This window comes from Felis catus, chromosome B4 (assembly GCF_018350175.1).
Source record: "Felis catus isolate Fca126 chromosome B4, F.catus_Fca126_mat1.0, whole genome shotgun sequence".
Taxonomy (NCBI): Eukaryota; Metazoa; Chordata; class Mammalia; order Carnivora; family Felidae; genus Felis; species Felis catus.
The window spans coordinates 10989617-11010275 of NC_058374.1; the positions used below are offsets into that span (position 1 = coordinate 10989617).

A 20659-nucleotide genomic window follows, 5' to 3' on the forward strand; every position below is an offset into this window, starting at 1 on the left:
ATGCAGACGAGTACTTTTTCAGAGTTATTTTTAGGGATTAAATGACATAATGCGTGTAGTATGTGGCACATACTAAACACTCAGTAAATGATACCCGCTAGTTAGATGCTTAGTCATCCTCTTCTATAATATTTTACTCTCATGGTTAAATAGTTCTACTATGTATTTTTTCTTTCTGTATGTCTTTTACTAAAACTTGTCTTAACTCTTTTTAAAAGAATGCAAGATATTTTATTGTAAAAAATTTTTTTATGTTTATTTTTGAGAGAGAGAGAGAGAGAGAGCATGAGCAGGGGCGGGGCAGAGATAGAGAAGGAGACATAGAATCTGAAGCAGGCTCCAGGCTCCAAGCTGTCAGCTCAGGGCCCAACAAGGGCTCGTACCCATGAACCGCAAGATGATGACCTGGGCCCAAGTTGGATGCTTAACCGACTGAACCACCCAGGCACCCCTAATGCAAGATATTTTAAAATAAATGTTAGGGGCTCCTGGGTGGCTCAGTCGGTTAAGCGTCTGACTCTTGGACCTGGTTCAGGTCATGATCTCACAATTAACGAGTTGTGAGCTGATCTCTGTGCTGATAGTGCAGAGCCTGCTTGGGATTCTCTCTCTTCCTCTCTCTCTCTCTCTCTCTCTCTCTCTCTGCCCCTCTCCTGCTCACTCTCTCACTCCCAAAATAAATAAACATTAAAAAACTAACAAAATAAAATAAATGTTAAAGAGGCAAGAATACAGTTAGTCATTGCCATTCCAGGTAAAGAATTAGTGGGGATTGGACATTATTGCACTGAACACAAGGTAACCTCACTTAGCAAAGGAGATCGTTTCACAAGGCTGCTGACCACAATCAATCATTGCTGTGACGTTTTGTTTTCTAGAGAATCTGGATGACCCAGAACGAACCTTGGAGAAATGCTGATAGGACCCCTCAAAATTAAGTAACTAAAAGCAGAGCATCTTGGTTTTCACCAAATGGAGAAAGATGCGCCTTCCATGAATGTATGTCTGCCTGATCCGCACAGACATATCCAGAAGACACCAAAATATGTGCCCCAGAGACTGGGAAATGTTCCATCGGACTCTACCTGAGGGCATAACCCCTGACCCCAATTAACTCCTCAACCTCTCACGCAGGCTCTTCAGCTTCCCTCCTCCCTTACCACACCCTCCAGTGCAACAAAGGCAAGAAAGGAAATGGGCGAAAAATGCCTTTTTCTCAGGAAATCATTCGCTGTAAGTAATACTCTGAGTTACTCTTGCTGCCATCCTATTTCCACATTTTCTTTTCTCTTGCCTCCCATCCTATCCTTCCTTTGATCCTTCCCCAATTATCCTATTTATTTACACTTCATTTGTTATCAGTTATATAAATTCTGTCTCTCCTGTGTGCACCTTGACACAAGGACCACGTCTTTCTCTTCAGTTGTTGGGTCTCTGCCACAGCACCCTGCAGATAATCTAATAGGAGGTGCTGAAAGCTGTACTGAAATAAGCAAATAAGGGGAGCCTGGGTGGCTCGGTCGGTTGTGCATCTGACTTTGGCTCAGGTCATAATCTCATGGCATGGGTTTGAGCCCTGCATTGGGCTCTGTGCTGATAGCTTGGAGCCTGGAGCCTGCTTCAGATTCTGTGTCTACCTCTCCCTCCCCCTCTGCCCCTCCCCCACTTGTGCTCAGTCTCTCTCACTCTCAAAAATAAATAAAGGGGCATTTCAGTCGGTGAAGCGTCTGACTCTTGATTTTGGCTCAGGTCATGATCTCACTGTTCCTGAGTCTGAGCCCCGCATGGGACTCTGCACTGACAGGGCCGAGTCTGCTTGGGATTCTGCCTCCCCCTCTCTCTGTCCCTCCCCTGCTTGCTGTCTCTCTCTCTCTCTCTCAAAATAAATAAAAATAAACTTTTAAAAAAATTAAAAAAGAAAGAAGCAAATAAAATATATTATCCACACAGCAATGTACTGCAAGGAATCCTGGATCAGCAGTCAGAAAACTTGGACTCCAGAGTCGATAATGCCATCTGCTGGTTCTGTAGCTCTGCACATAAGCATTTCAGTATCAATTTCCTCTTCTACAAAATGGATCTTTTACTTTCTCTGCTATTACTTATGGTTTTACAACATGACGTGATGAAAGTAAAGGTCATTGTTTATGTTCAGTTAAAGCACCACGATTACTACTCTTGATCAGTATTATTTGCCACCCAAACCTTCTAAATTTAACTAGGGACAGTACAGTTATTTTATTAGGAGGGACGGATTTCATTAATGCGTTTATTTGCTTTTTCTTAAAATAAGCATAATGCCATAAGCAGCTTGCCATCCACAAGTACGCATAATGCTTATGTTCGGAAACAGAAACGGCTTGTGTTCATTGCGCCGTGTTTCCCAACTTTAATTATGATTTAGATATAAAGTGTTTTGAGTATTTCTTACCAGGTTCTGGGAGGTCTAATTTTGCGCGCTTCAGTTCTACCATAGAAATCTGAAGTTGCTCTATTACAAAGTCATCTTCAAAGAAAAAATCCTTTGCCAGGGTCTCCTGAAGAAATTCTACAAGTTCTTCCATGGACAGTTTCATTAGGTGTTCTAAGAAAGAATGAGAGAAACACGAATGCTGCATCAACAGCTGTTTCAGGTTGAGAAGATAATGCATTCTATTCTGGGGTTGTAGTTTTCAAAAAGGGCACAGCATACAGCTTATACATAGCGTTGTAAGAATCACTGAAACTCTGTAAGATAAAAATATTTTCTGGGGCACCTGGGTGGCTCAGTAAGTTAAGCATTTGGCTCCTGATTTTGGCTCAGGTAATGATCTCATGGTTCATGAGATCAAGCCCTGCATCTGGCTCTGTGCTGACAGTGCAGTACCTGTTTGGGATTCTCTCCCTCCCTCCCTCTGTCCCTCCCCTTACTCACAGGCTCCCACACATGCTCTCTTTCTCTATAAACAAACAAACAAACAAACAAACAAACATTTTTCTTTTTCTGACATTAAAGCAGTCACAGAGAAAAGCAGGTACTCTGGGGGGACAGCAGAAGGTAAATTCTGCTCAATACCTTTTCATTGGTTTATTTAAAACTACCCATACCTTAGACGTTAATATTAACCCAGAGCAAGTACTTGTTAGAGACACAGACCAACTAGGATGCCATGAGGGCTTTCTGTTTTATTGTTATGGAGCTCTACCTACCATACACAAACCCATTTCAAGTCTCTATTTTTACTATATCAGAATTTCCAAAAAATCTAGATGATTAATCTTATTTGTATTTCTACGTAAGAAACCAGTTTTGTTAAAAAAAAAATTCAAATTTCAGATACAAAGTAGAAAGCAAAAATCAGCTAGGATCCCAAGAGCCACTGCCCTGCAAGCAGATGTGTATACACATGCATCAATTTAAAAAACTGATTATACTTTTGAGTCCATTGGATATAAGTACTATATAATTAGTGTTCTAACACTGGACAGTTAGGTTATTACATTTTTTTTTACTATTTAAAACCACTGTGTGATAAACCTCCCATAATCCCATAACAATGTCTCTAAATATTATTAAGGAAATCAAGAAAAAAACAAGAACAAAATCTCAGGGGAGCTGTCACTGAATTCAGGTGCCCAGACACAGTTTTTGAAGTTTTCTGGTGAAGCAACTTCACAGGAATCCTGGAGCTTCTGTCTTCCTAACTAATAAAAAACTATAAAGCAGCAGACACGTTTTTTCCAATAGCTATTTAGCCCAATGGTAGGATAGGATATAAAGTAATTATTATGCTTCCAGTTTACTTGCCAAGGGTGAAGAAACTTCTCACTTGCCAAAATGAAGCAAGAGTCAAATAAATAAGAGGCGCCTGGGTGGCTCAGTCGGTTAAGCGTCTGACATCGGCTCAGGTCATGATTTCACAGTTCGTGAATTCAAGCCCCGCGTCGGGCTCTACGCTGACAGCGTGGAGCCTGGAGCCTGCTTCGGATTCTCTATCTCCTTTTCTCTTTCTACCCCTCGCCTGCTTGTGCTCTCTCTCTCCCTCTCAAAAACACACACACATTTTTTTAAAAAAAAGTCATACAAATAAAACATAATTTAAGGTGGTGAACAGAGCTATGGAGAAATATAACATCATGTTTCTATTTTCTTGCTGTTTAATGAACATTAAACTAATACATATAAATTTTAATAAAAAGTATACTTTTGTTCCACATCTTAGTTCATGATCCAGAGAGAGAGAAAGGACACAGAGAGGAGAGGAGGGGAGGGAATGAGATGGGGAGGGGGTGGATGGGGTCGGAGAGACTGATTTCCTGTGGCTTTCTGACAGACCCTGAGTCTCGGGACACAGTTATCTCAGTGCAGCAGTGTGTGAGCTGGAGGAGTGAGGACTGGGTTTAAGGGAAAGGAACCACAGCACTTCTGAATCCCTATCTTTCAGAGTAAACAATACAAACTTGATTTCATTGGGACTTCTCATTTGTATCTAAACTTTGGATAACCCGAAGTCATGTTTTTCAAGTAAGCAATCAAACAATTTTATATTAAAATACTAACATGTACTTAGAACAATGCCAAGCACAACAGGGGGGAAAAAACTTACAAAACATGACCCCAAGTACTCAATTAGCTTATAGTTTAGGTGGGAGGCTGAACAGATGAATCTTTCAAAAATAACCTAAGAGGGTAGAAGGACCAAAACAGGTGAAACCATGTATGTTTAAGACCTAGGCTTGAGGCACTCTAGGAAGTTCTAAAGCTTCCAGTGACTCTCTTCTCTGCAGTTACAAGAGAAGTTACTACAAGGAGTTATAACTATAAAGGTTGAACAGAGGCTTAAAGATGAATAAGGTTCTTTATATCCATGAAGAAAACTCTCATTTCTCGATTTCTAAAGTAAGGCATAGCATGCCAAATTTATACAGCCCTTGAAATACTGCAACTGAAGACTTTTTAAAGCCTTGTTGCATGTGTGCACCTAGAGACAGTGACTGTACTTGCCCCAGAGACAATGCGGTCAAGTAGAGAGATAAGCAGAAGGTTCCCCATCTTTGGTCTACAGCTTAGAGTTGGAAGCTTTTTTCCTGGATGAAAGAAACAATGATGGAAAATGTCCTCTCTCTAGACCTTTGAACTAAGGGCCTGGTTTCTTTGGTCTCTCTCGTCTCTGATTACAAACCTGAGATTCAGACTGATGAAAGGAATAAGGAAACAAAACTTGGTTGGAATAATATTAATAGTGAAATCGGGACACTGTGTTCCACTGCTTCAGTGTGAAAATGAAACTGAAACAGAAAAACAAATCAAAGACCTTTGTAATGTAATCAGCTTCTAGTCATGTGACAGAACCAAGGAAAGCCAATTACCAACCAAACATGACTTCTTCATGAACTTTCAAGAAATGTTTTAATCCACCACAAAAAGAAAAGGAATTTGAAACTGGGTGGGGAATGAGAAATCAGAGTTAAATCAAGCCTTGATTTTCGTGAAATCCTTATACTTAAACATTTTCTTACTTTTGTGTAATTTTAAGATTGTATAAGACATAGCGGTAAGAACTCGTTCTCCTTCAAAGATGTAGATATCCCATATTCTGAGGTTTAGTGTAAAGGGAGTCTATAATTAAAAACAAAACAGAGATAAGATTAACAGCTCACCCCTCATCTGGTATTTATAATTTTACGATTGGGTTTTGTAAACAAATACTCACACGATCAAGGAAACATTGAAAAAACCATTTCATTGTGTAAAAACTTGTGTAGATTTCTTGAGAATCCTGAAAAAAACAAAGACTTCAAATTTCTGGATTGCAGCAAATGAAATATGACAATCTAATGCTAAAAGTCAGGAAGGTTGTTGGGAGGTAGCTGTCAAAACTAAACATAAAACCGTTTCATTCCAAATCTTTTTCATGCTAGAGTATTCCTAATTTTTTTCTCTTCGTGCTTCCTCTCTTTCTCCCTCAATTTCACTTTTGGAAATCACCTTAAGAATAAATCCTTCGCATACAGGATTGTAATACATTTTGATTCTCTAGAACACATTTTACCGTGAACTATCTCTGCTTCACTAACTCATCGTGTTTTATAGTAGAGTATATATATGGTTCACTAAGGATGTCTGTATGAGCCTTAAAGTACTTTTGGTGCCATAAAAAAGCCTCCAAAGTTACAGAGAAATCATATATCTTTAAAAACTGTATTATTTGTATATATCATCTGCAAAGAAGTGGTTTGATTCTATGAGTTAGGGCTGTGATGGTTCATCAGTACTCGGTTTCACAAATATTGGGCGTTTGGGTGGCTCAAGTCAGTTGAGTGTCTGACTTTGGCTCAGGTCATGATCTCGCGGCTCGTGAGTTCAAGGCCCATGTCGGGCTCTGTGCTGACAGCTCAGAGCCTGGAGCCTGTTTCAGATTCTCTGTCTCCCTCTCTTTCTGCCCCTCCCCCACTCACACTCTGTCTCTCTCTCCTTCAAAAATAAACATAAACAACAATTAAATTTCACAAATCTCATGCTCTTCAAACACCTGGCAATGACAAGTGCATAGGAAAGGAACTGGACAACACTGCAAGTCAATCAAGTAATTGGGACCAAAGGCTGCACTCAATTCCTCTAGCTACATTCCTGGTATAAGTGGGTGTAAGTCAAAGTCATATCTACCTACCAAGTGTTGCTTAAGCTTGGATAGAAATTTATTCAGTATTTTTTCATGATGTTCTTGAAATCTCAAGAGTTTAGGAAAACCTTGAACAAAAAAGCCTAGAATACAAACATAAAAACAGTTTTTCATAAACAGTGACAACAAAAACCCCTCTTTTAAAATACAACACATTGTTTTCATTTTTAACTGTCAGCAACAACAAAAATCCAGGAGTTAGTGAGATATTTGTCCTCCCCACCAAGGAAATAATCATGTATGAGCTCTGGGTAATGAAACTTGTGGTCTAGTAGTTGTTTGCCAGAGATCTCTTATAACCTTGTAAAAATATAAAAGAGGACAATATTTCTGAATTAAAAGGGAAACTTAGAAATTAAGAAAAGATGAAAAATGAACTGAAGCCATTTATCAGGATTATCTGTTCTCTTGAAGTATCTTAAAGCATATCTTAAATGTGCAAATTTTTTTAAATTTTTTTTTTTAATTTTACGTAAAATCAAGTTAGTTAACATATGGTGTAACAACGGTTTCAGGAGTAGAATTTAGTGATTCATCACTTACATACAACACCCAGTGCTCATCCCAACAAGTGCCCTCATTACAGCCCCTCACCCACATAGCCCATCAACCACCCGATACCCCTAGAAGAACCCTTAGTTTGCTCTCTGGATTTAAGAGTCCCTTGTGGTTTAAATGTACAAATTTTTTATAGGTTATTCTAGTCTTAAGGACTTATCATTTTATTTTACTGTCAATATCCTACATAACAAACATTACTTTTTTCAGTCTTACTCTAACAACTTCATTAATATTGTGCTTCCAAAATTTTTATCACTTTTAATCCTTTCTGTAAGTGATATTTGACATCATCTAAGACATTCTGGCACTATATGATCAACATTCTATCTAACGTTGTAGTTTATCCTATCTGATTACACAATGTAATCTGTAAGATTTCTAGGAAGTAACAAATCGTAAATGGTGAATTAGTACTGATTTTGTGTATTTATCTCATGGAACCCTACATGTATGTTTATTTACAAGTTTCCTTTCAGATATTCTACACAATGCATTAGAAAGGAAGTATCCTCAACAGATGCATCATTTCTCCCATTAGTTATTTCCAGTCTGGGCTTTCTGTAACTTTGAAGGATGTTAATAGCTGTGCTCTGTTTTTAAAAAAGAATCCAGAGGAAGGACCTTGTGTTATAGGAACCCTTGTTGCATATTCATGATACATAAGAGCTTCCTAATGCTACTAACATGTTTTATAAACTAAAGAAACTTTGTTTATCTCTCTCTGCCAGACTTAGTTGATCTTAGAGTCCACCTTTTTTTCCCCCACAGAACATCTGTTTCCAAAAATTAAAACTGTGTTTCTCCAAGAACGCAAGAGACATGCTTTTGGGAAACACTGCTTTATAATCTTTGGGGAAGGCCTATTTGTTAACTAATTTTCAGTTTTCTAAGGTTGTAAAAATTTCCAGAGATAGAGATTCTATGCCTCCCATAGTAACATTTTCCAGGGAAATCAGGTCATAAAAAAAAAAAAAAAAAAAAAAAAAAAAAAAAAAAAAAAATCTATATCTGTGCCACTTTCCTGGTCAATTTGATAAGAATGGGAATTGGAAGAATTTCAAGAAAAGGTCTCATTTTGAAAAAGGCAATGCTCCTCAGTAATAAACACTAGCTCAAGGATGCTAAGATAGCTAACATTTCTTCACTTGTTAGTGGTATCCCGGACTTGGTGTTTTAAAATCTCATTTTCTTCAGCCCTCACTTTATTCTATACATTTCTAAGTGGCATCACTATCATACAGGATTTGCAAAGAACCGAGGCAACCTTTAGTTATAAAATTCCATCTGCAGACCTAGAAGCAAATATCTCTAAGTATAAACTTACCCACGATAATGACCTAAGCTGCACAATAAATGCAAACGTTAGGATAGTAAGAATGTTACTTTACAGATTAGACTGGTGACAACTGCTGAAAGTAAGCTATCGGGTATGTTTGAAAGAAAGGACTTCCCTGAACTTGGGCAGTCTTCCACGTGATTACATACTCCTGAGTATGCCCCTGCACATGCCTCTGCACTTCAGCACAGAGGAGCAACACCAGTCAAAATAAAGATGGATAAGGGACAGTTGTTTTTCTTCAAGATGCCTTTTCAAATGACTGTGTGTTGGATGGCAGTTCAAAATGCTGTATCTTACCTCTTACTTTTGGAGTCTACTGATGGGATACAAAGTGTCCAGAAACAGTTATCAGCGGTAGAAGTAGTAATAGTAGTAGTCATTAAAAAAAAAAAAAAAAAAAAAAAGATTCCCTAGGAAAACTGAGGGAGATGACCACATGCACATGCGCACACGCGCGCACACACACACACACACACACACACACACACACACACACACACACACCACAAAATACCTCCATAGAAACCACATGGTAAGAACGTGAGATTTAATAAGCTATAGTCATAATTCTGAAAATGTTAAAATATCACTTTCAACATGTGGCAGGTTCCTCACCACATCAAGCTTACTCACAAATGGAACTTAGATGATCCATTTCTTAGAAGGATTCATGTCAAAAATATTTTTAATTTGGTATTATCATGGATGGCACTGGGAACATAATTTTGCATTATATGGGCAAATGGCACTTTTACTTCCAAGAGAAGTTGCAATACAAACTCTCCAAAATCTCTTGTATATGCTTGGCAGATTTAGGAAAAAGGTTATTAAAAACAATCTTCTAACCTGAGAACCAAAAACTCATGCAAGTTTTGAGATATTAAATAACAAAGTACCCACAGCATGTCATCAGCAGCCTTTTACTGTAAAATGGAATCAATTTTATGGCTACAAGAAGCAAAGCACACATCTCACTGAAATGAGAACTGCATGGCACTCTGAAAGTTCTGGTCAAAAGGCATCTTTTATTTCTCCCGGTAACACAGCTCTTCCTAAATTCCTCCAAACCTAAAATAGCTTCTTCTGACTGGGGGCAAGTGAGGAGAGAATTTCAGAATGCCAACAGTATACCTTGAGGCAAACACGACAGAGATAAACGTGAACAGAAATGTTTAGCAAAGTTCAATAAAGAAGGAGGAAATAAGAAATGACTCACAAACATTAATTAACTGAACAAACTCCCAGACATTAATTTTTTGTCCTTAACCCTAACAAGCATCTCCCAAAGTTTGACTTTGTTTTAATTTACCTTTTTCTCCCTTCCCTGTTTATTGTTTTGTGTAAACTCTGGGGTTTTCTTACCATGCATGGCATGTTTGGGGCCTGAGAATAGTTTGACCAGGGCCCAGAAGGCATCTTCTTCATTCATATACATAAGGAGCAAAGCTGTGATCTGGCTCATCCCCTGACAGTATCCAACTTCCTGAAGACAAATGAGAACAAAGAAACTGGGGGTTTTAAGATCAAATCACATGGATATACACATATAAAAACCTGCCCTACAAAATAATCAGAAAATGCTTAAACACATTAAAGAATGGGCAATTCTACAGATAAAGACTACAATTTTTACAACACTGAACTATATGCTATAAAAGAATAAATTTGTATTCAAGAATGAATGTAGAAGTGTGGACAAAGTCTAAAGCTGCATGTATTTTTATTATCTCCTATTCAATACCATTATACCTTCTGTAAAGAGTGCTAGGTTTATTTTTCCTTTGTATGTATGATTCTCAGTTCAATACTCCCCCTCTTTGTTCAAATGCTGGCAAATTTCTCTCCTCTTACAGTTTCCAGGTTGCTGTCTCTTTTCCTCTGGATTTCCAGGCCTTTATAGAGACACATTTTGGGATACCCAACCAGTCTCTGTCCCTTCTCTGAGAATTGCCTACTCTCCCCATACTCCCTGCTTACGATGGGGCCTTAGGGCTTCATGTTTGTGCCACATGAACCAAAGCTGCTGGAGTAGATGAGGTCACCTGACCCCAGGGGAACAGTTAATCGGCTGCACTGACTAATCCCATACTCTCTCCAGGAGATCTGTAATCAGATGGTGGAATGCAATTTGAAAGAATGGTCATGTCGACCATTCTGTGGGTGCTATTTTAGCCATGGGAAAAGTGAAAAGTAGGCAAAGAAAGGAATCTGGACAGAGATAGTGGGACAAACAGTTTACAGAGATAATCAGAGTTACCACATGGCCTCAGAGTGGAAAAGACAGAGTATAGCTCTCTTTCTCAGTGAAGTCTTCTCACTTTCACTGTCTAGCTCCAAATTCCATGAGGCCCAACCATTGCTTCATTTCTATGAAATGGCCTTTAATAAACTCTTTAACTCGTCCTAGCTTGAACTTTCTTATAACTGAAATGCTTTACTATAATAGAAATTACACACCCAAGGTTCAAGGTTGTCCTCCTTAGAACCCAGTCAACAAGCATTTATTTAACATCCACATTAGGTTCAACACTAATTTATCTTTCCCCAAATTATTATGTTCCCCTGAGTTATAAATACGTTAAGAACAACATGTTCCATTACCAAAAAGTTTACTTTTAGCCTGCTCCTGGGCTTGGCAAGTAGGTCCATACCCTGAAAGGCAACCTCGGTCCCAGTGGTGGTGAGGAATGCTCAAGGGTCAAGCAAAAATTAATCTGCCCACAGACTCCCTAAACTTCTAGCCCTGCTCATTCTCAGCGCTACTGTGTAAAATAAAAACAAGACAAACAACATCACAAAACAACAAAACAATCCAGAGAAAGAGGGGAAAACGAGAGATTCACTGGCATGCGGTGGTTTTTCCCACTTCAAAGTGGCTCTGTTCTAAGACTCCAGGGTCACCAGAGGAGCCTTGAAAAGACCCACAGAGGCAGGGAGAGCCCCAAGAGTTCCTCCAGTTCCTCAGAATACAACCCAAAGAGCTGTGGGTGGGTGTGCTCCAACTTACCGTGTTATAAATAGAATATGCAGCAAGAACATGGAATAGGGATTGTTGCCTAGAGAAAAGAGAATTTATATTAAACACAATTTACTTATTTCACCTATTTTTAAAAACACAAACTTAAACAAATAAACAGTTTGCCTCAAAACAGATAATCCAGACAAAATCACTGTTGTAATAAAGAAATGACCCCCAGCTCAAATGTGAACGATAATCTATACAGTCTAAATTCAAGGTTAGATGACATTCATTCTGATAAAATTTACACCAAAAAACACAAAGGGCTTCACAACCTCTCAAACTTGTTGCCATCCTTCACTGAACTATTCTCACTACAAAATCAACCACATGGGAGCAGCCAGCTTCACAGAACTATGGAGGCCTTGCAAAGCCTATTACAGTGCCAGCTCAGTACAATACCGTGCAGGGCTGGGGCCACATCACGTGGGAAGCTGTATGTGCTCTCAATAAGCCCCCACTACATGGTGCTATCTGTCCCACAGCCAGGAACTGGGTTCCAAGATTCAAGCGGCAGAAATGGGGATGGCTCAACCCACTATGATCCCTAGTAGTCCACTAGCAAAACGTTTGCTTCCCATTCCATCAGCCTTAAGCGCTGCTGGTCTAGGAGTGATCCCACTGAACTGGTAGTTGAGATTGCCACCCAGCCACTTTGGGCTCCTCAAGCCTCTGAATCACCAGGCGAAGGAGGCTGACTGTACTGGTTGGAGGGGTTGATCCTGGTTACTAAGGAGAAACTGAGTTGCTACTACATAATGGATGTAAGGAAGACTATGTCCAGAACACAGGAGAATACTTAGGGAGTCTCTTAGTATAACCAAACCTTGCGACTGAAGTCAATGGAAAAATACAGCAATCTAATTCAGGCAGGACTGCTAATGGTCCCGAATTAAAATTTAGGTCATCCCACCAGGTAGAGAACCACTACCAGCTGAGGTACTTGCAGAGGACAAAGGGAATATGAAATGTGTAGTGGAACCCAGCCACCACCACATGCCCAGCCACAGAAATGACCGTTATCACTGTTCTGAGCATTTCTTATTTTGGCATGAGTGTGTGTGTGTGTGTGTGTGTGTGTGTGTGTGTGTGTATACATAAATATATATATTTTAAAAATATTTTTGTTTTCCTCCTTCCTTTTCCCTTTTCATCTAATGTATTAGCTATATTAGATATATTAATAATAATTAACTTTATATCGCAGTATTTAGGTTTCAGAATATCAAAGCAAAAGAGTAACCATCACCGAAGACTTTGCATCCTCTTGTGGGGTAAGGACTAGCATAGTTTCAGTCCTAGGCAAAATCGCGTTAGGCAAAAGTATGGCCTTGTATTTATCTGTATTCGGAAACTGAGTCGACAAGGATACACGGTCACAGTCAGGTTTATGTGTCACCTTGGTTAGGCTACAACTCCCAGTTATTCAAAAGCTAACCTAGGTGTTACTGAAAGAAGGTATATTTGGTAGATGCGATTACAATCTATAATCAGCTGACTTTAAGTAGGGGCAATTGTCCTAGTCTGGCTGGGCCTGATTCAATCGGTTGAAAGGTTTTAAGAGAGATGTGAGGCTTCCCTGGAGCAGCTCTTTCTGTGGAAAGCAGCCCGGCTTGTGCTCACGAGTGTCAGCCTGTCCTTTCTGATGGCCTGCCTCCCCATCAGGGGACATGCCTCGCCAGCCCCCACTACTGTATAAACCAACTCCTCTCAATAAATCTCTGAATACACACCTCTCACCGGGTTTCTGTTTCTTTTGTTGAACTCTACCTGATCCTGAGGTCATCAAAACTATCCCTCTCATTCGTAAACGGTAGTACTCATTCATTCATCCATTCCTCTTTTTTTGTTTCAGCTATGCTTTGGGGTCAAATTTATAGGGATCTATTTGTCACTGACATGGTTCTCAAAAAATAACACAATCTCAAATTTCTTTACTAAGATTGTAATAAAAGTAGCTACTGTATTTTTAACCATTCTTGGATCATAAAATGATTCCTTACCAACTGTATGGCATCTACTATGTCAAAGGTTAAAAAATTTCAGTTAACCTAGATCCTAAGTTTCATACAACACAGACCAAATGAGCTTAAACTTTTAGGACATACATCAAAATTATAGTTCATATAAGACATTCTACTTACTCATGTTTTAAGTTAATGAAGACTTTAATAAACACTATTTATAAATGCCATTTATATTTCAAACTTTACTTACTTAACACCATATCGGTCTCTAAACATAATATGGTCCCTAAATGTGCGGTTGACGTCAAGGTCTATTTGTCTGATGTCAGGTGAACAGCCCCGTGCTCTGTGCTTTAATTTCTGAAGAGAAAAAAGAGGGGAAGAAAGCATGTTTTTATGGAAATCAGTTGTTGAAAATAATTCTCATTAAAATAATAAATCAAAACATAATTCTCATTTAAAAGCTGTTTTCATTTAGGAAGACCACGCCCATGGCTCACCAATGAATATGAAAAGGCACACAATGAAGAGCGTCCCTCCTACCCATCCCCCCCCACCCTCTCCCTCACACCCATCCTCTCCTTTTCCCACCACCTTCTCTCATTCATCTTAACCATACGGATTTTAATTTTGAAGGAAGAACTACTCCGAGTTTGCACTGCTCAGACTACGTAAAAGCACTTCACAGCTGGGCCACGCAGTCCATTATGAGTTCTTGTTGCTTTCCGGCACAGTGTTTTTGTTTTCCTTCAAGCTAATCATTGCCTTCTTTCTTGATTTGCTTCATTTTCTGTTTGCTTGCTGCTAATCCAATCCCAAACTCACTTGAAGCCGCACTGATCTCCTCTGGTGCTGTTGCAGGGGAAAAGGTACTCTCCCATTTCCACTTCTTGCGGGTGTTCTGCCACAGCCTCCTGTCCAGCTCCAGCCTTGGGCTCCCGGACCTCAGGATGTGCTGCACAGCTGGGGTGTGGGGGTGTCCCTTTCACCCTCAGCTGGGCCATCCTTCGCTTGGGTCCCCTGTTTCCTGGGTCTCACATCTTCTTCTTTCTTGGTTTATTCCCTTGTCCCGGAGGGGGACATCCTCTAGTAGCTCCTGTGGAGGGTGTACGGAAGGTAAATTTTTTGAAACTCTGAATGTCTGATAATTCTACCTCCTTACTTAACTGTCTGGCTGTTTTAGAATTCTAAGCTGGAAACTACTTCTGCTCAAAAGGCACTGCCTTTACTGTCTTCTAGAGCTTCCAGTGTTGCAACTCTAATTCTGGTTTCTTTGTATGAAATCTTTTTCTCTCTAGAAGCTTGTAAGCAGTTTTCTCTCCACATTCTGAAACTTTACATTTCTGTGCTTGATTTGTATCTATTTTTATCCCCGGGGTTGGGCACTTGACAGATCTTTTCAATCTTAACAACTCGGACTTCCATCTCTCAGTTCTGAGTAATTTCTTCAGTAACTCCTGTGTCGATTTCCTCAAACCTTCCTGCCGCATTCCCATTTTCTCTTTCTGGAACTCTTGCTATCACAGTGTGGGATCTCCTGGGCTGTCATTTAATTTTCTTATATTTTCTCTATTACTTTCCATCTCTTTGACTTTATCATCTTTCTGGAAAACTCCTTCAATTGTTATTCTCAAACTTCTCTAAAATCTTTCAGTTCTATTTTGATTTTTTGTAATTAATAACTCTGTTGTTCTCAAAGGTTCCTTTTAATAGCATCCTGTACTTGCTTTATGGATGTAACATCTATTTCAATCCCTCTGAAGATATCTGTGATGGGTTTTTTTTTTTTTTTAAGTTTTCTTCTTGCTGTATAGTCTGTTTCTTACAAGTTTTTTTTTTTTTCCATTTGTTCTCGTTTGTCTTTCATGTTAGCTCCTTTCCTCAAATGAACAGAGGTATTTCGTTGTCTGCTTCTATTTAAAAGTACAACACTAGGGGGCGCCTGGGTGGCGCAGTCGGTTAAGCGTCCGACTTCAGCCAGGTCACGATCTCGCGGTCCGTGAGTTCAAGCCCCGCGTCGGGCTCTGGGCTGATGGCTCAGAGCCTGGAGCCTGTTTCCGATTCTGTGTCTCCCTCTCTCTCTGCCCCTCCCCCGTTCATGCTCTGTCTCTCTCTGTCCCAAAAAATAAATAAACGTTGAAAAAAAAAATTTAAAAAAAAAAAAAAAATAAATAAAAGTACAACACTAGAAGCTGATGGAAAGCTCTGTGTGCGGAAGTGGGGCTTCACCACCGTGTCCTCACTGTAGAGTGACGTGGCTGGGCAGCTCCACTGGGGGGTCCCCCTGAAGCCAGTACGTCTGGGTGTATTTTCTGGGGCTGGGCAGGTCCCCCAGAGAAGTGTCTTCTGGGCTCCTGTCGGGAAGCCAAGCACGTGGCTGCCAACGTTCAGCGAGTACAGGGGGAGAGGCTGGGACGCTCCCAGTGCAGGACATGTACTCTTCCGTGCCCTCGTCACAGTGGCCCCACCCTCCGCAACGTGTGTGTCCTCTCCAGTCCAGAGGCCTCTGGTTCACTCTCTCCAAACAGTAGACCTCAGCCTCGAGCCAGGGCTGCAGAGGGACCTCGGGGGTCTCACTGCTTCTGCCACCAGACTCTGAACCGCTTCCACTGTTTTCAGCTTCCCTTCCACTCCCAGAGGTACCTGGAGTTGGCAACTACCAAGCCTTCTGGAGACTCAGATATAAATCAGGTTGCGTCTCCCAACTCCCACAGCCAGCCTAGGATTTCATTTTCCCGGGTCTGCTAAGTTTATTAAATGTTTGTCTGAATTCTGGTTTCCAAAAATTGGCAGCATTCTCTCTTCCATTTTCATATTCCTTGCGGGCTTGCTTTTTCAAAAACTGCTGTCAATTTAGTGGCATTTCAGGGAGGAAGGGAGCTAAGTGAATATATTTAATCTCCCAAGTTTAACTAGATAAGAGATTAAAATTTATACTAATCTATACTTAACCATGCTTAAGTATAATTAAGCATCTCCATACGCTATTATAACTGACTCATTTACCATGTACTGGTGTATATATCTATATCTATCTATATCTGTCTTAACTCCAACGAACACATATAAAAACACAACTGCTAATTCTCGACTTCAGCTAAAAGTAGAAAGAAGTAGGCTATCCGGAATATGAGTCTATGTGTTAAGTGTTTCATGACTATATGTACTCTTGGGTTCTGAGGCAGGAGCTCGGAGAATGGCAGTCTCTGTAGCTTTTAAAATCATGATGAGTAACCATGGTCTACTTCAAAGTCCTAAATACAGAGGAAGATATTTACAGTACTGTATTAGAATCACATGACCACTAAAATGTTATTGTATACTATCAGTGATAAAAGTTGATACCAAAATTTAGTTCAAAAATGATAATCTGTTCATATTTGTTCTTTAATTTTTTTTAAGGTAATGGGCAAGTAAAGAGGTTTCAATTATCATTCTACAGGCCTCCTGGCAAAAACTGAGAAGTCTAAAGACAGAAAGAAATGTCTGATAGGACATGATACAATAGTTCAAAGGCAGAAAAACACGCAAATATGTCTATAGTATTACTTTCTCTATAAGACAAGGAAATCCAACATAAAAAGGCCTCAAGACAGAAGCAAATCCCAGTTACGTAGTAAAAAAAAGTAACGGGTCAGAAAGATGATGTCATTGCCTGTTTACACACAGGAGTACAGAATACAGGAAATCAAGCATATTTCTTACCTCAGTGCAAGGAGGGAAAGCAGCTTCTTGGTTATCTCTGGAACTGGGTGGCTGAGACCCAGGAGTGTCAACAATAATACAAAACACACATTTCATTTCAAAGAAATCGGATCTAATGACCCTATAAACCTGAAGGTGGAAGAACGGCGGAAAGCATTTACGTGCAAACTCGGGATATCCCTGTGTGTTGGGCCAACAAGATTATGACGCCTGTAGGTGAGGCTGAGAAGGCCGTAGGTGAGGCAGTTAACCGCGACGGACTGAACCGCCGGCCGCGAGACCGATCAGGGACACAAGAGAGGCGGATGACACTGAGGTGCAACTAAAAGAATAGGAGGAAGTGGTAGACAAGAGCGCCAGCTCAGGAGCCAGGGACCATCTCACCCACCTGAGAACAATCTCAGCAGTTCGACTCCTAGTGAAGTTCCAACCTGAAGAGGGCAGTTCATACCATCTTTGGAGAAGGGAGAGTAGGAAGGAATGGGAAAGGAAGAAGATCAAATAATGATGCCGGGAAAACTCAGAGAGTCAAAAGAGGAACTGATGGCAGTGTTCGAAAGGGATGAAGTACTGACGGGCCAGTCATTTCCTTTGTGGTTGCTATCGTACAACTGGCACTTACTGAGTGGCTCTCTCGTGTGAACCAGTGCCCGGATCATTTTATGCCACAGAGAAAAGGTCTAAAAGGAACTGAAAGCACAGTGCTGCTACCAGTACCTGTGCTGGGTCGAACAGGGCCCCCTCCCCAAATTCACATCTATCCAGAACCTGGAAATGTGACCTGATTTGGGGATTAGGGTCTTTGCAAATGTCATCAAGATGAGACCATCCTGGATTGGGATGGACCCCAATTCCAGTACCTGGCGTCCTTATCAGGTGGGACACACAGATGCGCACAGGGAGAAGGCCACGTGAAGACGAGGCGGAGACGAGGGATGTGGCTGTGGGCCCAGGCGTGCCTGGGGGGCACCGGCAATCCCCGCAGCGAGGAGGGGGCAGGAAGGACTGTCCCCGAGCCTGAAGAGAAACCCTGGGCCCACCAACACCCTGACGTCAGACTTCTCTCCTCCAGAAGTGAGACAGAAGACACTGCCGCTGTGCTGAGCCACTCAGTTTGTGGCACTCTGTGGCAGCCCAAGGAAACGGATGGAGCAGGCGAAGGAAGAGGAACTGTGTTCTCTCATTAACTCAACCAAAATTTAATGAGCACTACTACGTAGCCAGGCACACTGTTCTAGGGGCTGGGGTTACATTCTGTATGTTTTCTCAGACATCACTTTCAATACTGGCTCTAAAACTATGGTACTAAAAGCAAATTATCTAATCAACAGGCTAAAATCATTTGAAACTCTAAAATCCTAAGACATAAACCCAGAGTCCGGGTAGGGCCCAAATAGCGAATTTAAAAAATGTTTCAGACACACAAAATAAGTAACTCTTTAAAATCAGCCATTTTTTTAATCTTTCATCTTGGTAAAATTTTACACACACACACACACACACACATACACACACACACACACACACACACACACACACACACACACACTCTATGAAAAAGAAAAGAAAGTATCAAGAGTATTCCAAAGCTCCCTTTATGATTGGTACTGGGTTTAAATTAAAAATAATTTTTTTGTTAGCCATTGTATTCTACTTTAATTTATTCCATTTATTTACATTTTCTGAGGAATATATTTCAGAATGATTTTTAGATATGTTTCCTATTCCTTTCAAACACTGATATAAAAGGTAGGTTTAGAAAGGGTAGTGAAGGAATGACTAGACAAATTAAACACATTAGCTAGTTTAAGGAAAGTGTTACTCATCACGGAGTCAAACGTTGGACTTTTTATTAATAAATAACAAAACTGGGAAATACCTACTAATCTTGGAGGCAAACTTTTTTCTCATGCCCAGAAGCAAACAGTCAAGCACACACAGGCAGCTGTTGAATAACGGTAGTTCTGCAGCCGTCTTCCCACAATGTCCATGAGGGGGAACCGTAGGTCTCTTTAGTGACACCACACTGCCAAAGGGCAGCTACGATGAGGGGTTAGTCCATTTTCCTCACGAATATGCCCAACACTGATCATTTCAAGTACACGAAAAGCACTTGATACTGACCGACTGATATAGAAAATAACATTTTCTTAGAAAACTCAATGTACTGTAATTTTAATATAACTTCAAATGACATGAATATCTTACATCACCTTGAAAGCGAAAGGAAATGGGTTTTACTTTTCAATTTCAAAACAAGTTAGCTGTACATACTCACACTATAAAGGTCTCTTGTTTCTTCTTTCATTTTAGGGATCTCCAGAAGTAGAGCCCAGACTTCACCTCTGAGCTGGAGTGGGATTCCTTTGTAAATTCTCCTATGAAACTTATTAAAAGAAACATAAATTGAAGGTTACAAATGACCAAATCTTAGACTGATCCCTCAAATCAAACTAATTAATATCTGTCAATCCTTTGTTTTCAAAGTATCCATGACAAATGATACATTTTGACATGGCACACTTGGATCCTATCATCTCTCCTCTTTTGATAGTGATGGAGACATACACAGAAAGAAGTCACAAGTAAGAAGGTGGTAATATGACTAGTACACTTCAGTATTTTCATACCATTACAAAGGCACCCCTCATACAAAATGAAAGCATAATCAGTGCTCTTTTTTAAGGTGTGAACATGATTTACACATTCCCTGTTGATATAATTAACTAGTTATGTACTTTCTTCCTTTTCCCCCGTTCGTCTAAAAGGCTCCAAATAACAAAAAGGTCGCCTTGTCCCAGAAGTGTTTTCATGGCGTGTAAATACTGGAACCCCTAATGTCTTTTCCTGCAGCAACCCCTCTCTGGAGCTCTCCAGAATGTGTCAACACAACATATCCTGTTATCCTCGGCTAACTCCACCCTCAATCTTCAGTTCTCTCCCTGACTCCTGGCCTCCCTGTCTCTCCCCTCCAACCCACCACCCCCCCTCCCTGTCTCTCCCTTTTCCCTCTCCTCTTTTCAATTTTGGTAGTTCTTCAGGAATACCTTGCCATCACCTTTGAATGAAATGAAGAATAAATCATCAGCTTCATCAACTCTTTGGGTCCTTGTACGCCTCTATCACTCTACGAATCTTAAGACTGTATACACTTCTCCATCTTCTTGAGATTGTCTCTTTTTTTTCCTCAAGGCTAATTATTCAAAATAACATACAAATCTATTGTGGTCATTACAAAGTTGTGCATAATAAAACTTGAAACTTTAAAGTAAATGCCCAAACAAGGAAATGATTAAACAAATTGTGGCAGAAATCTTAAGGAGTAAGGTAAGAATAGGCACATAATTACCTTTACGACCAAAATAATCTATGTTAATAGTATGGCTAAGAAAATAAGATGTAAGTT

General features: G+C 40.2%; 1 protein-coding gene across 10 annotated transcripts in view; it reads right to left on the reverse strand.

Annotated features, from left to right (window-relative positions):
• Positions 1-20659, reverse strand: part of USP6NL (USP6 N-terminal like) — a 246577-nt gene that overhangs the window by 38044 nt on the left and 187874 nt on the right. For all 10 annotated transcript variants that reach the window (XM_045060857.1, XM_045060859.1, XM_045060858.1 and 7 more), the window contains 8 exons: positions 19532-19639; positions 13799-13908; positions 11570-11618; positions 9925-10045; positions 6651-6745; positions 5694-5759; positions 5500-5599; positions 2432-2584 (listed from right to left, as the gene is read on the reverse strand). In XM_045060857.1, the coding sequence (XP_044916792.1) occupies positions 2432-2584; positions 5500-5599; positions 5694-5759; positions 6651-6745; positions 9925-10045; positions 11570-11618; positions 13799-13908; positions 19532-19639 (802 nt within the window). The remainder of the gene's footprint in view (positions 1-2431; positions 2585-5499; positions 5600-5693; positions 5760-6650; positions 6746-9924; positions 10046-11569; positions 11619-13798; positions 13909-19531; positions 19640-20659) is intronic.